Source organism: Tamandua tetradactyla, chromosome 3 (assembly GCF_023851605.1).
Source record: "Tamandua tetradactyla isolate mTamTet1 chromosome 3, mTamTet1.pri, whole genome shotgun sequence".
Taxonomy (NCBI): Eukaryota; Metazoa; Chordata; class Mammalia; order Pilosa; family Myrmecophagidae; genus Tamandua; species Tamandua tetradactyla.
Window position 1 is genome coordinate 140291669 of NC_135329.1, and position 12789 is coordinate 140304457.

The 12789-nt window shown below is 40.3% G+C and overlaps 1 protein-coding gene across 2 annotated transcripts in view; it reads left to right on the plus strand.

Annotated features, from left to right (window-relative positions):
- Window positions 1-1232: 1232 nt before the first annotated feature.
- Window positions 1233-12789, plus strand: part of NOSTRIN (nitric oxide synthase trafficking) — a 79925-nt gene continuing 68368 nt past the window's right edge. Inside the window, exons 1-2 of one of the 2 annotated variants that reach the window (XM_077154071.1) lie at window positions 1233-1373; window positions 10301-10386. In XM_077154071.1, coding sequence (XP_077010186.1) covers window positions 1347-1373; window positions 10301-10386 — 113 coding nt within the window. In that variant the 5' untranslated portion in view covers window positions 1233-1346. The remainder of the gene's footprint in view (window positions 1374-10300; window positions 10387-12789) is intronic. The other variant, XM_077154070.1, reaches the window with a different exon arrangement.

Sequence of the window (12789 nt, forward strand, 5' to 3'; positions counted from 1 at the left end):
CCGGGTTGAGTTAAGCCCAGAGAGATGGCCGAAGTACACCATGCTCCCCAAAGCCGCCTTTGGACATTTTCCCCTGGAGTCCACAGCTCTGAGGACGCGCTGCAGACAGTCTCCCAATTTCACTCCGGGGTGGATGACTTGCCTTCTCTCTCCATCCCTCGCCAAAAGAAGCTCCCAAGTGTGGGGCTCCACTCTTTCAGGACTGGAGGATTAAGGGACCTAGAAAGTCTGGGAAATTTTAAATTAATCCTTCATTAGTCCATGACAGGATCAGAGGGGAGAGACAGCAAATTCCACTCCCTGCCTCCGGCCCGTGGGGGAGGGGCAGGGGGCGAGTCCGGTAAGGGAGGAGGGAGGGAAGAAACCCTATCGAACTGTCCCCTCCGCGCTCCGGGAACCCTAGGTGGGCAGCAGTGCTCCGCAGCCCACGCCCTTGAACTCTAGTCTCTTCTCCAGCTCTTTACCCCTGAGGGCTTGGCTGGCACTTTCCTAAGAGCAGCGGGTCATACGTAGGGCTCACAGCCTGAACTATTTAAAGAGGACGCAGATTACTTGGATATGGAGGATGAAGCTTTTAGTTTTTCTAAAATGATGAAAAAAGGTGTTTACATTTTCACAGAGTAAATGAGATGATGCCTTCTATTTCACAGTGTACACAGCTAGTTTCATGTACTTTTTTGTGTGTGTATGCTGTGTGGCAGGGCCACATTTCATTCTTTTTCCGTGTGAGCATCCCATTATTGCAGCACCATTTGTTGAATTTTTTTTTTTTTTTTTTTTTGTCTGTTTGTATGTTTTGGGAAGTGCATGGGCCAGGAATCAAACCCGGGTCTCCAGCATGGCAGGTGAGAATTCTACCACTGAACTACCCTCACACCCCCTAGTTTCACGTATTTTTGGCAGTTCCATTCTATTATCTGATAGCTGCATGTTTCTCCCTTGGAGCAAGTGGGGAGGGTAGGAGACCCTCCACCATCATCCCTGTGTCCCAGCATTATCAAGCACACTGCACAGACTTCTGTGCCTTCTCTCAACAGCTACAAAGGATTCAGTCATGCTCTTTTGCTCTTATCCTGCCTTCTAAAAGGCATTCTATTTACAAATGTCTATTTACAGAGTTCATATCAGCTCTCTTGATCCAGAGAAATTCTTTGCTTTTTCAAGGAAACAAACAAGATAAAAGTCCAGGGTTGGGACTTCCTCCCTGCTGAGTTTGACAAGGACTGACGTACTCTCGGCCCACTGGCCCTTTGCATTCTGGAAGTCCAAGACACGCCCAACCTTCACTGCCAAGTCCAGCGTGCGGGAGCCGCGGGTAAAAGAACAGAAGCAGACAGTACTACAACATGAGGGACCCACTGTCCGATTGTTCGGTGAGTAGCTCAGTGCGGTTTGGATGCCTGATTGGGAGAGGGTGGGTGGGAGTTGGATTCATATTTTATTAGATTTTAACTTAACAAAATTTGAGACCGTCAGAAGCCAAACGCGTTTAGATATTGACTGAGGTACAAAAGTCTGTGGTGGGTTTCGTTGTTGTTGTTGTTTTTGTCCCGTTTAAAACAGAGTCCTTTCTAGCAAATGACAGGGTGGGTAATTGTCATCTTTGATTCTCACATGCTTGCAAAGACTTTAATGGGTATAGTGTCGGATTTGGATGCCGATGGTAGCTGATGGCTTCAGACGTACCAACAGTGCCAACCTCACGTGTAAAATGTATTAAAAAATATATACATAGAACATCTGCAGTCAAATTTTGGCTCTTAGAGTGAAATAAAGGAGGAAGGTTTTTGTGCAGTTTTCCTTATCATTTAGAGTCAAGGATTTCAAGTCCTGAAATAGGAAGGACAGACTTTCCACTCTATCCTGCCTGCAGGGCTCTCAGACAGGTTTACCAACATATTTGTTTCAGTCCTAAAAATAGAAGATTGATCAAAAGTCCAACGACATGGTGAGGTTGTTAGCAGCAATAGTAGAGAAGTAATTTAAGAAATGAGAAACAATTAAAGCAAAGAGGGACTGTATTTACTTTGGAAATAAAATAATCGAGGATTGTCAGTGTTTTATCCCAATATTTGGTTCCAGTAGCTGAAATTGATGTCAAAAGCAAGAGATTGACTTCATTCTTCATATACTTTATTATTAAAAAAAAAAGAACATGTGGGGAGGCAGATAAATGGGGGCTGCAATTAAGCCACACACACATACACAAAAACAGCTGAGAATTATTTAATTCATTTTTATTTATTCAATGAAAGTGCAAAGCACGGGCTTAGAGAATATGGAACCACAGCTGTTATTCCATAAAACATGTTCAGGAATCAGATGAGTGAATGAGATAAATTCATAATTGACTGGTAATCTTAATAATGCCAATGCAGTAACAGGCTTTGCCTATTTTTACCTTTTCAAATACAAAAATAATATATCGGGTTCAATTCCCGGCCCATGCACTTTCCAAACAAACAAGCAAAGCAAATGAAAAGTCAAACAAAAAAAAATTCAACAAAATGGTGCTGCAATACGGGGATACTCACATGGAAAAATAATGAAATGTGATCCCCGCCGTATGACATACAAAGAAAGGAAAAAAGTATATATATGCTTAATGTAAAAACAAATATACAATATGACTGTATATAGACTTTAAGAATGAAACTCTGTCCCCCTTAATTACCTCCATCCTAATCTTCTCCCCCTCAATAAACACTAATAACTTTTTAAAAAACATTTTTAATGTTGTTTATTCCTTTACTAAAATTGTATATCTTCTCCTATCTGATTACTGATACTTTGATGATGTTTCTGCATAGGATGGTGTGTCAGACAGGACGGGATAAGTGAAGGCAAAAACTTAAACCCAAGATTTATCAAAGAAGAAAGTGAACCCCAAGGGAAGAGTGGGATGGAAAGAAGAGGGGGAAACTGAAACCAGGTGCATTAGTTAAAAAAAAAAAGAATTCTAAAGCCCTAACATCCAATTCCCAGGCTGCCAACGGCAGCCTGCAGACCAGGATTTGGGAGATATTTTTCCTTTAAGCCAGCGCCAGGACAACCTGTCACCGTATCTCAAGATCAGTTCAGTGCAGAACTTCCTGACGTGCTGAGTAGTTCTTTATCCTACACCATGCCATTGACCCAAGGACACTCTCCTAGTCTGCAGCCCCAAAGATCACCTCAGCAGGCCCAGGCAGCCAAAAGTAGTTGGCAGTCAAAGGAGGCGGATATTCCTTCAGCCAGGGATTCTAGACCCTCTAAAGGCATGGAATCTTTGTTTATTTGCAATTGTTTCATCTTAATCAAGTGTTCAAGTTGATTTCCGGGAACAGTCCTAACTTGTACTTTGGGAACAATGCTGTGTGAAGAGGCTGCAGTATGGGGACAGAAGTAAAGCATGGGAGTGGATGGCAAATGAATAGTGCATGGAGTGCTTAGATCATTTTAGGAGAGAACCCAGAGCTTTAACCACCTACGAACGGTCCCATTCCATAGGTCCTTAGGAATGCCCAGAACACAGTTCATAAAGCCTTAGCTTAGTTAGCACTGATGCACTCGCTGGTCTACACCTTTGGATCAGTGGTTTGCATAAACTTCCAGGGGGAAAATAATTACCCTTTTATTTTTACCAACGTCTAACTAAAATCTGGATTTTCTTTCAATTCTGAATATAGGCAACAAACACAATAATTCTAGCAGTGTCTGTGACTTTGTAACCAATAAAAACCACAGATGTTTTAATATAACATTACAGTTGTTATAGATGTTTAAAAGTGTAGTTTATCCTCAGTACTACTTAGGAATTTTTGTAATAATTCTTAACTCTTGCTAGTTGTATGTTGATTAAAAAGCACATATAATACCACAATTTTGAAAAAATTGTTTTTACAAATGTATATCAATGTAATTAATTTCCTATGTAATCATATGTTGTTTTATATCTTCAAAGGTATTTATTCTGAGTAAAATAGATTTCACCAGACTGCAGAAGGGGCCCATGGCATAAAACAGTTTGAAAATCTCTTTTAGATCATGTTCCAAGAGGAAGATAGCCTGATGGCTGGACTATTCAGCCCCCCAAATTGAGTCAATGTCTCTATACACAAACAGTCATCCCAGGTATACAAGTCTGGCTAAATGCTGCATAAGGCTTTTAGTTTATCTTCAGAGTATCAGAACTTATTTGAAGAAGATATTTTAAAGCTCTGTTTTTGAAAAGGAAAAGAATTGGCTCTCTGGGCATTGATGCCTTGATACCAAACCTAAGATATGCCACAAATAATCATCTTCAAATTCATGTGCAAGAAGTAGGCAGTGCTCAAAGCGTAGCCAAACGAAGTAATCCAACCAGCAAAAAAGTGGCATCTTCCTATGAAAGAATGCTGGAAAAATCAAGGGGAAGTAACAAGCTGTAACCAAGTTATCACTTTTGGCTCACTCATACCATATCCAGGTAGGAGCCTGTCGAGGCAGGCTTTCTGGGGTCCACACAGTCACCCGCTTCCCTCATATCATCAGCTGTACCAGCACCAGACGATGGGCCACTCGTCCAGCTTGGTCCAGAGGCCAACCTGAGCCTCCCAGCGAGGGTCACCGGCTACTGACTGGCATTAATACAGACGATGCCTGCGCGGTGGTCCATCGCTCCTGAGCGATTCTGATTCAAAGCGGAGATTGAAGAGGCAGCTGTGGCCTGGCACGGATATCCTGTGGTCCACAACACCCACTCTGCGCCAGTGAGCTGTGTGGCTTTGGGTGTGCCGTTCCGCAGCTGTTTTACAGATGAAGCCCAAGTTTCCTCATTTGCAAAATAAGAGGAAAGAATAGAGTAGACGCTGTTCTGCTAATGTTGTGAATCTCATAATCTATGACAGGCTGCTATGGGAATAACAAATATTACAGAGACGGTAAATACCTTGGCTAGAGGGACAAAGCTTGAAAATATTATTCTCAATGAGACAGAATTCACACAAAACCCATCGCACGGTACCTGCCATCCAGAAGGCATCCTGCAAAATCTTTCTAAATTAAATTTAAGTAGAAAATCATAATTTATTTAACACTATCAGGATCTTCACTATACAAATAAATCTTTCCATGCTAGGACCTAGAATGAAAATAGATTTTTCTAAAATAACTGCATTTAACTTCTTAATCTGTAGGAAGTCAGGAGAGAATGCTAGGGTAAGGTTGTCATAGGACATTTTATAATGTTTATAATTCATGTGTCTGGTCATTTCACATGCTAATTGCCTGGATTACTAAACTTTTAAAAATGTAATGGCCATATTTATACAAGAGATTTGCTTATAAGCTCCCCTACCAGTTCTAATCACAATTCTGTCCCTAACTAATGAGGCTGTTTTCAGCAACTTGGGCCTTAAACCCTTTAACTATAAAATAAAGGGATTGAACTTCAGTGATTTCCAAACTGTGCTCCATGGAACGCTCTCCTTCAGAGGCCACTGTAGCAGATGGGTGAGAGGAAAGGTGAGGGCAGGAGTCCGGGATCCAAAGACAAGGTCAACAGATAGAGCCTCTCTCAAAGCAGATCTGTTCCAAGATTTTCTTATTACATACACACACACACACACACACACACACACACACACTCACACACACACAGTGGACTAGATGGTCTCTGGGACCTGTTTTGGTAATTATTCAAGTCTGCTTTTTTACAACTGTCACCTTCAGGTCTGAGTAGACGGTACATGATAAAAGGTACAAAATCACTGCTGCTAAATAAGGGGTTATGGTGAGATAATGCAACTATATTTAGCAATTCTTTTATTTATTTGTGACTCCTTTATTTCAGTCTGGATCAGGGTTTGTCTAGCAGTTCCTAGACATTGTGTATGAATCAAAGAGAAAGATCCTCTCTGTTCCTATTATGAGCAAAACATCCTGCTCTTGTCCGATCACTAAATTAAGAACATAATCTACTGCAGAGCTTCCAGACCTGCATGTGCCTAGGCACACTGGAGTTCAGGAAATGGGTTACAAGTGTCCCTGCGACATGAATCCCCTCACCTCTTGAATTGGCAGAGTGTGGTTGGGGTGGCCAGAGCCCATGGGCCAGTTGCCTCTGCTTTGAACAGTCTTGTCAATTTATCACACCGTACCAGTACAAATATCATTTTCTATGTGTGCCATGATGGTAAAAATGTGAGGAAGCTCTAGACTACTAAATGACCAGAAATCATCTCCAAGAATCTCGATCTGGCAGCCCACAGGTGGATTGAGGCCCTAAGATGTTCTATGCTTGAGCCCATTACTTTACAAACTTGAATTTGAATGCCTTCAGACACTTTGCCACAGGCTCCATCACTCCCCTCAGAGGTCATTGAGTTTGAAATCATGGGTTTATAAACTTCATGGTGGTCTGGCCTCCTAAAACTAGTGTCCAGAGACACTATTAAAAATGTGTTTTGGAGAGCTTTAATGACTTAAGAAGTTTGGGAAATGCAGTATTCTCTGCAGCCCCAGCACCTAGAAAAATTCTCTACTGGTTCTGCTCATGTCCACTTTGGTCAAAATTTTGCCTTCTTGCCTGCACCTTGACACTTGGTGTCCAAATACCCCTAGTCTCTCTCCAGGGCTGTTGGATGGCAGACTGTTCTTGGGTGATAGTGGGCCTTGGGGGGCCCAACCTCTAGGTCAATTCATCTCAGAGTCTCTTCCTCCCATTCCAGTTTCTCCTGATGGGAGAGTCTTCTCTTCCCTCCTAGTCTGAAGGCTGCCAGTCCTTCCGCTCCTTCTCACTGTTCTGTCTTCTCCTCCCACCCCCAGCTTCAGCCCTAGATAATGTTTAAGAGCAGAAAAAAATCGCTCTGCAGCACACATCCCAGTCTTTCTATCTTGCACTTGGCCTCAGGATTCCTATGTGTTTTGATTCTGCTTTGCTGTGGGCTGGAGAAAAGGGTAGAGGCTCCCTGGGTATCAGTGAGACAGCGGATACAACAGTACATAAAATATATATAGCTTAACACTGTGAAATATTTAGAAACAAGTCAAATAAGAAAGCCACAGGACCTATAATGAAAATCATAAAATTTTATTGAACATAAAATAATGTTTGCACAAATGAAGACTTACTATGTCCTTGGATGGGAAGTCTAAATACTATTTTTATTTCTGCTCTAATCTTCATTATGTCTCCAAATTGAACCTATATGTAATGTGATTCCAATTAGAATCTCAACAGGAATTATTTTATAAATTGCAACTATATAAATGCTCATATGAAAGAATAAGTGCCCAAGATTGCATAAGAAATTATGAAAAGGAAAAAAATAGTTGTTTAAAGTGAGAGCAGCACAAAATGTTGTTGTCTGTGAAACTTAGGTAGTGAGTGCCTAATATATATCAATATTATTTTCTATATGGTAGAAATGTTTCATAATTTAAAATTAAAAATTTTAAGAATAAAAATTAAGTTAGTATTTGTTCTACTGCATATAAAGAAAACCCAAAATAAGAATGACTTGAAAACTATATCACTGTATTTCTCTCACACTGAAATATGTTCACAATTAGAGAGTTGAGGGCTTGTGTGGTGGCCCCAGAGCCAGCAGGGAGCTCTCTCCCTCTTCTGTCCAACTTCATGGCATCCAATCCCCAGACCTCAAGACCACCTTATGGCACCAGCCATCATGCCCAAAGTCAAGGAAAGGGAAAGAAGGGAAGAGAAGAATGGGCACAGCTCCTTTTAATTTAAAAAAATTTTTAAACACAACAACAAACAAACGCAAGCATTCTTACCATATGATCATTCCATTCTATATATATAATCAGTAATTCACAATATCATCACATAGTTGTATATTCATCATCATGATCATTTCTTAGGATGTTTGTATCAATTCAGAAAAAGTAATAAAAAGAAAACAGAAAAAAATTCATACATACCATACCCCTTACCCCTCCCTTTCATTGATCACTAGCATTTCAATCTACTAAATTTAACACAGCTCCTTTTAAGGGACCCACCACACAAAATCGCCTACAACTCCTTGGCCAGCATTTACCTGCCTGCACCTACCAGAGAGGGGGCTGAGAGATGACTCTGTTTCAAGGCCATGTGCCCTGCTAAACATTTATTGATTTTCTTCCCATGATATCTAAGTGTGTTTTGTAGGATGTAATTGACTGTTATGGGGAAAAAATGAAGGGTTATGGGGGAATTTGGTGAAAATATTTAGGTGACATAAGAGTAAACAAAAAAGTTAAATGAAGTTTCTTTATTCTAAGACTTTTCACAATTTTAATATTCTCATCCAGCATATTTGTACCTTTTGCACCTTTAAGCAGAAGAGGCCTTAGTAATATTATAGCATTCACATAGGACAAATTATTTTACTGGAAATAAAGATTAGAGAGGCTGGTTACCAAATAGTGATTTTACTCTCATGATTCTTATAAGAGAATTATTTCCTTGTGGTAGTGGCCATAAATTGGAACCCCGCTACAAGTGTGTTTTGTTTATTCTGCAGAGAGTTTTTAAATTTGTGAATTGCTTGTTACCATTTTAAAATAACCATATTTCAGATGTAAATCCTGATTTGGGCTTTTTTTTGGAGAAATTGGAAGATCTGGCCATCTAGGTCTCCAGATGGCAGAGATGGGCCAGAGAGATTCTGGCAGCTGCCTCTGAAGCTCCCGGTCCCCACCCTGCTCCTCACTCACCCAGAGGCTGCAGGAATTCAGGTTTGCAAATCCTGCTTTAGGAGTTAACAATTTCTTTATAAAGAGCTTTGCACCTTGACCAATGTCCTGATGTCCCAGACAGTTTCACTGAAACTTTTGCTACTACTGTGTGTGTACCAGATTCTGCCAGGGCATTCTGTGTTAAATTCAGGAGAAAGTTAAACTACTGCATAAAGATAAAAGGATTCTTGTATCTCTAGGTCTGTGTGGCTAAACTACTACTGCATAAAGATAAAAGGATCCTTGTATCCCTAGGTCTGTGTGGCTATGTTCTCTTATTAGTTCATCCCCACCTCCAAAGGCAGGGAACTGGATGTGGCCGTTCTGTGGCCCTATGTCCCCTCTGTGTACATCAGACAGATTGCCAGGGCCCTCGAGTGTTGATGTGTGCAACCACGCCTTCTGCAAGGCAAGCACTCAGGAAATGTGAGCTTCCTTCCCTTTTCCCTTCTCAACAGGGTGCCCAGCTGAATGCTGACAACTTCTGAGTGCTAGAAAAGGCCAGGGCATTGTGCATGTAAAGAACCATAGCGCATGATTCTATCTGCACAGAATTTTCACTGAATTCTCCCAGAGCCCTTCATTTTTTCTCCCCATGACAGCCAGTTATACCCTACAAAACACACTTATGTATCATGAGAAGAAAATCAATAAATGTTTAGCAAGGCACATGGCCTTGAAATAGAGTCATCTCTCAGCCCCCCTCTCTGGTAGGTGCAGGCAGGTAAATGCTGGCCAAGGAGTCATAGGCGATTTTGTGTGGTGGGTCCCTTAAAGGGAGCTGTGTCCGTTCTTCTCTTCCCTTCTTTCTTTTAAGTAAAACCGCATCTCCCAAATGGAAACTGTGAGAGAGTGTATTTGGAACCATTTCATGGTCTGGTTCACCCACTCTGTGTCAGGAAGGCTGCAGATCAATCAACTCTGTGCTGAGCCACTTAAAAACTATTGACATTTACAAATGTATTTTTCAAAATGATGTTCTAGAGTTCTAAATCAAAGGGTAAAATCACTCACTTAGAATTCTCATGTCTGTTGGCTAAATTCATGTATCATAAAGGTTTGAGTCAACCAAAAATTCAACTCATTATTATGACATTATTATTACTACTAGAGGCACAGGAGACATTGAGAGAATTCAGGCAAAATTCTATTCACAAGCTATTCACTTACATTTTCACATCTCGGCCAAAAAACACTCACTTTAAAGGGTCAGGGTTTGTCATAATCCTGGGAATATTGTTTCGAAGTTGGGGAGCTAGATAAAAATGGTCATGTGGTATCCTTTTAGAAGATCCTTTTGATCTTCCTGGGGTCAATAAGGGCAATAGAAAAGTAGGCTCCAAACGCACCCCGTTCCCAAACCGCTTATATTTGGCCTAGGAGAGGAACATTTTTGAAAAGTCCTCTAGGGTCTTTCATATTCAGGCATAAGACATTATTTTTATTTTAAGCACTCATCCAAAAGATATTCACTGCACCCCGCAGCTGCATGATCATTTACGGCAAGTCACCGTTACAGCAGCATTCTGAATTTATAGGAGCTCTATCATTGGAAATGCTCATAATCCTCCCGTGGGTCTCTCTCTTTTTCTTTTAGTATAATAAAGTGTACAAGAACCTAAAGGAGTTTTCTCAAAATGGAGAGAATTTCTGCAAGCAAGTCACATCCGTTCTTCAACAAAGGTACAAAATGCACATTTGTCATAAGTAGTTCTTCCTCTTTGTTGCAGCGAGTGATAGGACTGTAGGAGTGATTTCAAGCTGGCCTACTTTCCAGAATATGGTGTTACATTTCAGTACTTGAGAAACTGGTCTAAAGAGTGATTCTTCCTCTGTTGCACATTTATCACTTGGGTACCATAAAAATCAGGGAACAACAGGAAGTAATTCTGCTGAGGGAAGCTCTATCAAGGTTCTTTTGATTCCTCAGACTGAGTTCGTCACTCATCTTTGTGTGCAGAACTTGTAGAGCCTGCGCTTGTGACTTCTTCAGGAAATATCTGATGAGTGAGTGAATGGATGAATAAAAGTCACCATTGTCAGTATCATCTCCTAATACTAGGGGTGGTCATGTGTTGAGCTGTTCACTGTACTGAAAGGAGCACATTTAGCTCAGTTTTAAAACAGTTGCAAAAATTCTTGCTTAAAACTAGAGGACACAGGGACTGAACTAGATTATAAGGGATCTTTTAGGCCATTTCCCCACCTCTAGGTAACTCTGTAACAAACCTCACTGAAGAGATCTTCAGGAGAAGTTGTTTATTCTTTTAGGATAATTCACTTCAAAGTTTAAAATATGATACATGCACCATAAGAACAAAGAGCATGGGTCAAAATGCATATTGCAGTAGGAAATCAAGAGCAGAGGAGAGCATTAACTTCATCAGAATCAATAAATGAGTCCAAGAAAATATGCAGGAGAGATCAAACAGGTTATTATAAAGAAGGTAACCAGATCTATCAAAGGGAGCCCAAAAGAAAAATATTTAAATATGAAATTACTTCCATCCTAACAGCCAAACTGCTTTGATTTCATGAAAGAGAAATGGGGATGAACAATGTGGGAGGGAATTTGTTCTATGAAAAAAAAAGTTTTCATCCATCTCAAAGGAAATTATTTAGAATAAAAGAAATTAACTACATACGAACTCAACCCATTGTTTAGATAAGAAAGCATGTCGCGCCTGCAGATCAGGAAGACACTCTACATGTATTAACCCTGCTGTCCTGGAGTTTAAAACGCACGCCTGGCATAGAGCTATGAACACAGAGGGCAAGTGATAAATAACATGGCTGGTAAACAGACTCCACAGTGAATTTAAAACATTTGTGGGGGAAAAATATTTGGGGGAGTCACAGTTCAAAAACTGCCTCCCGATTTTTCCTTTGTCTTAATCACTCTATACCCCTACCCTGCCACAGACCTACCTACTTTCTTTCTACAGAGTCTTCCTTTCTTACTTGTGTCTCTCTTGAAATAGCTTCCATCTGCCCTAGACCTATTAATGTCCAAAATCCTTTGACTGCATGTCCTAGAGTGGCAAATATATCTGCTGAGAAAGAAACACTTAGGTAGCTAGAGATACCTCCCTCCCTTTATGGCTGTACCGCCTTCTGGAGGAGAATTCAGGATGTGAAATCTAAAGAGTACTACTAGTTAGCAAAATTATTTGCACATCCCTGAGATTAAAAATTGTAAAGCATAAATACAAAAGAGGGATCTAATGTTTTTTTCTAGACCAGAAAAAAAAGTGCTGCATATTAGATCATTTATGCAATAGATACTTTATTAAATATTTTATAAATTTAATTGTATACAATTACAGCCTCTCCCCTTAACCAAGAGTTTGAGTTGCCTTACTGATAAATCTGCATATGACAGTGACTTCTCGCCCTCGAGCTTTAAAAGAGGCTTCTTGCTCAGCTTTTTGATTGTGTATTTGACCCGAAAGATGCTCACCTGCACTAAAGGTGTTGATATTTGGGAAGAAACATTTCTAATGCAAATGAACTCTCTTTTAATCTATGAATATCGGGCCATTGTGTTTTTTTAGACGGCATTCCTTCATCAATGACAGAGGCTGCTTCACTTCCTGTGAGAAGTGATTCTGAAGTCACTTCCTCTTCCTGTTGTGTTTGAACTGTTGACATCATAACTGTACCAACAAATATGAATGGTCACAGCCCAGCAGATTACACTGCACTTTATCTCCCCATTCTGAGAGCTCAGTAATTACTTCCCTGAATATGAAAATGATAAAAAGCTGATTCCCACTAGCTATCCAGACATGAGCCCAAGGTTTATTTTCCTTTAAATGGGCAGACTTATTACATATGAATCAATAGTATCTTTCACTTGATTTTAGGAAATATCTGGAAAGCCAATATCCTTTAAAAAATACTATTCTGTTACTTAAGATTATGGGCAAGGAATGGGAAACCGCATAAAATAAGTAAAATGGTACTCTTGGAATACATATAGTAGGCATTTCCATTGAGAATTATGACTTAGAAAATCTTGGTGGCAAAACCACTGACAAGCATCATAATAGATAAAGTGAGGGAGTATGTGGGGCTTCTTTGAGT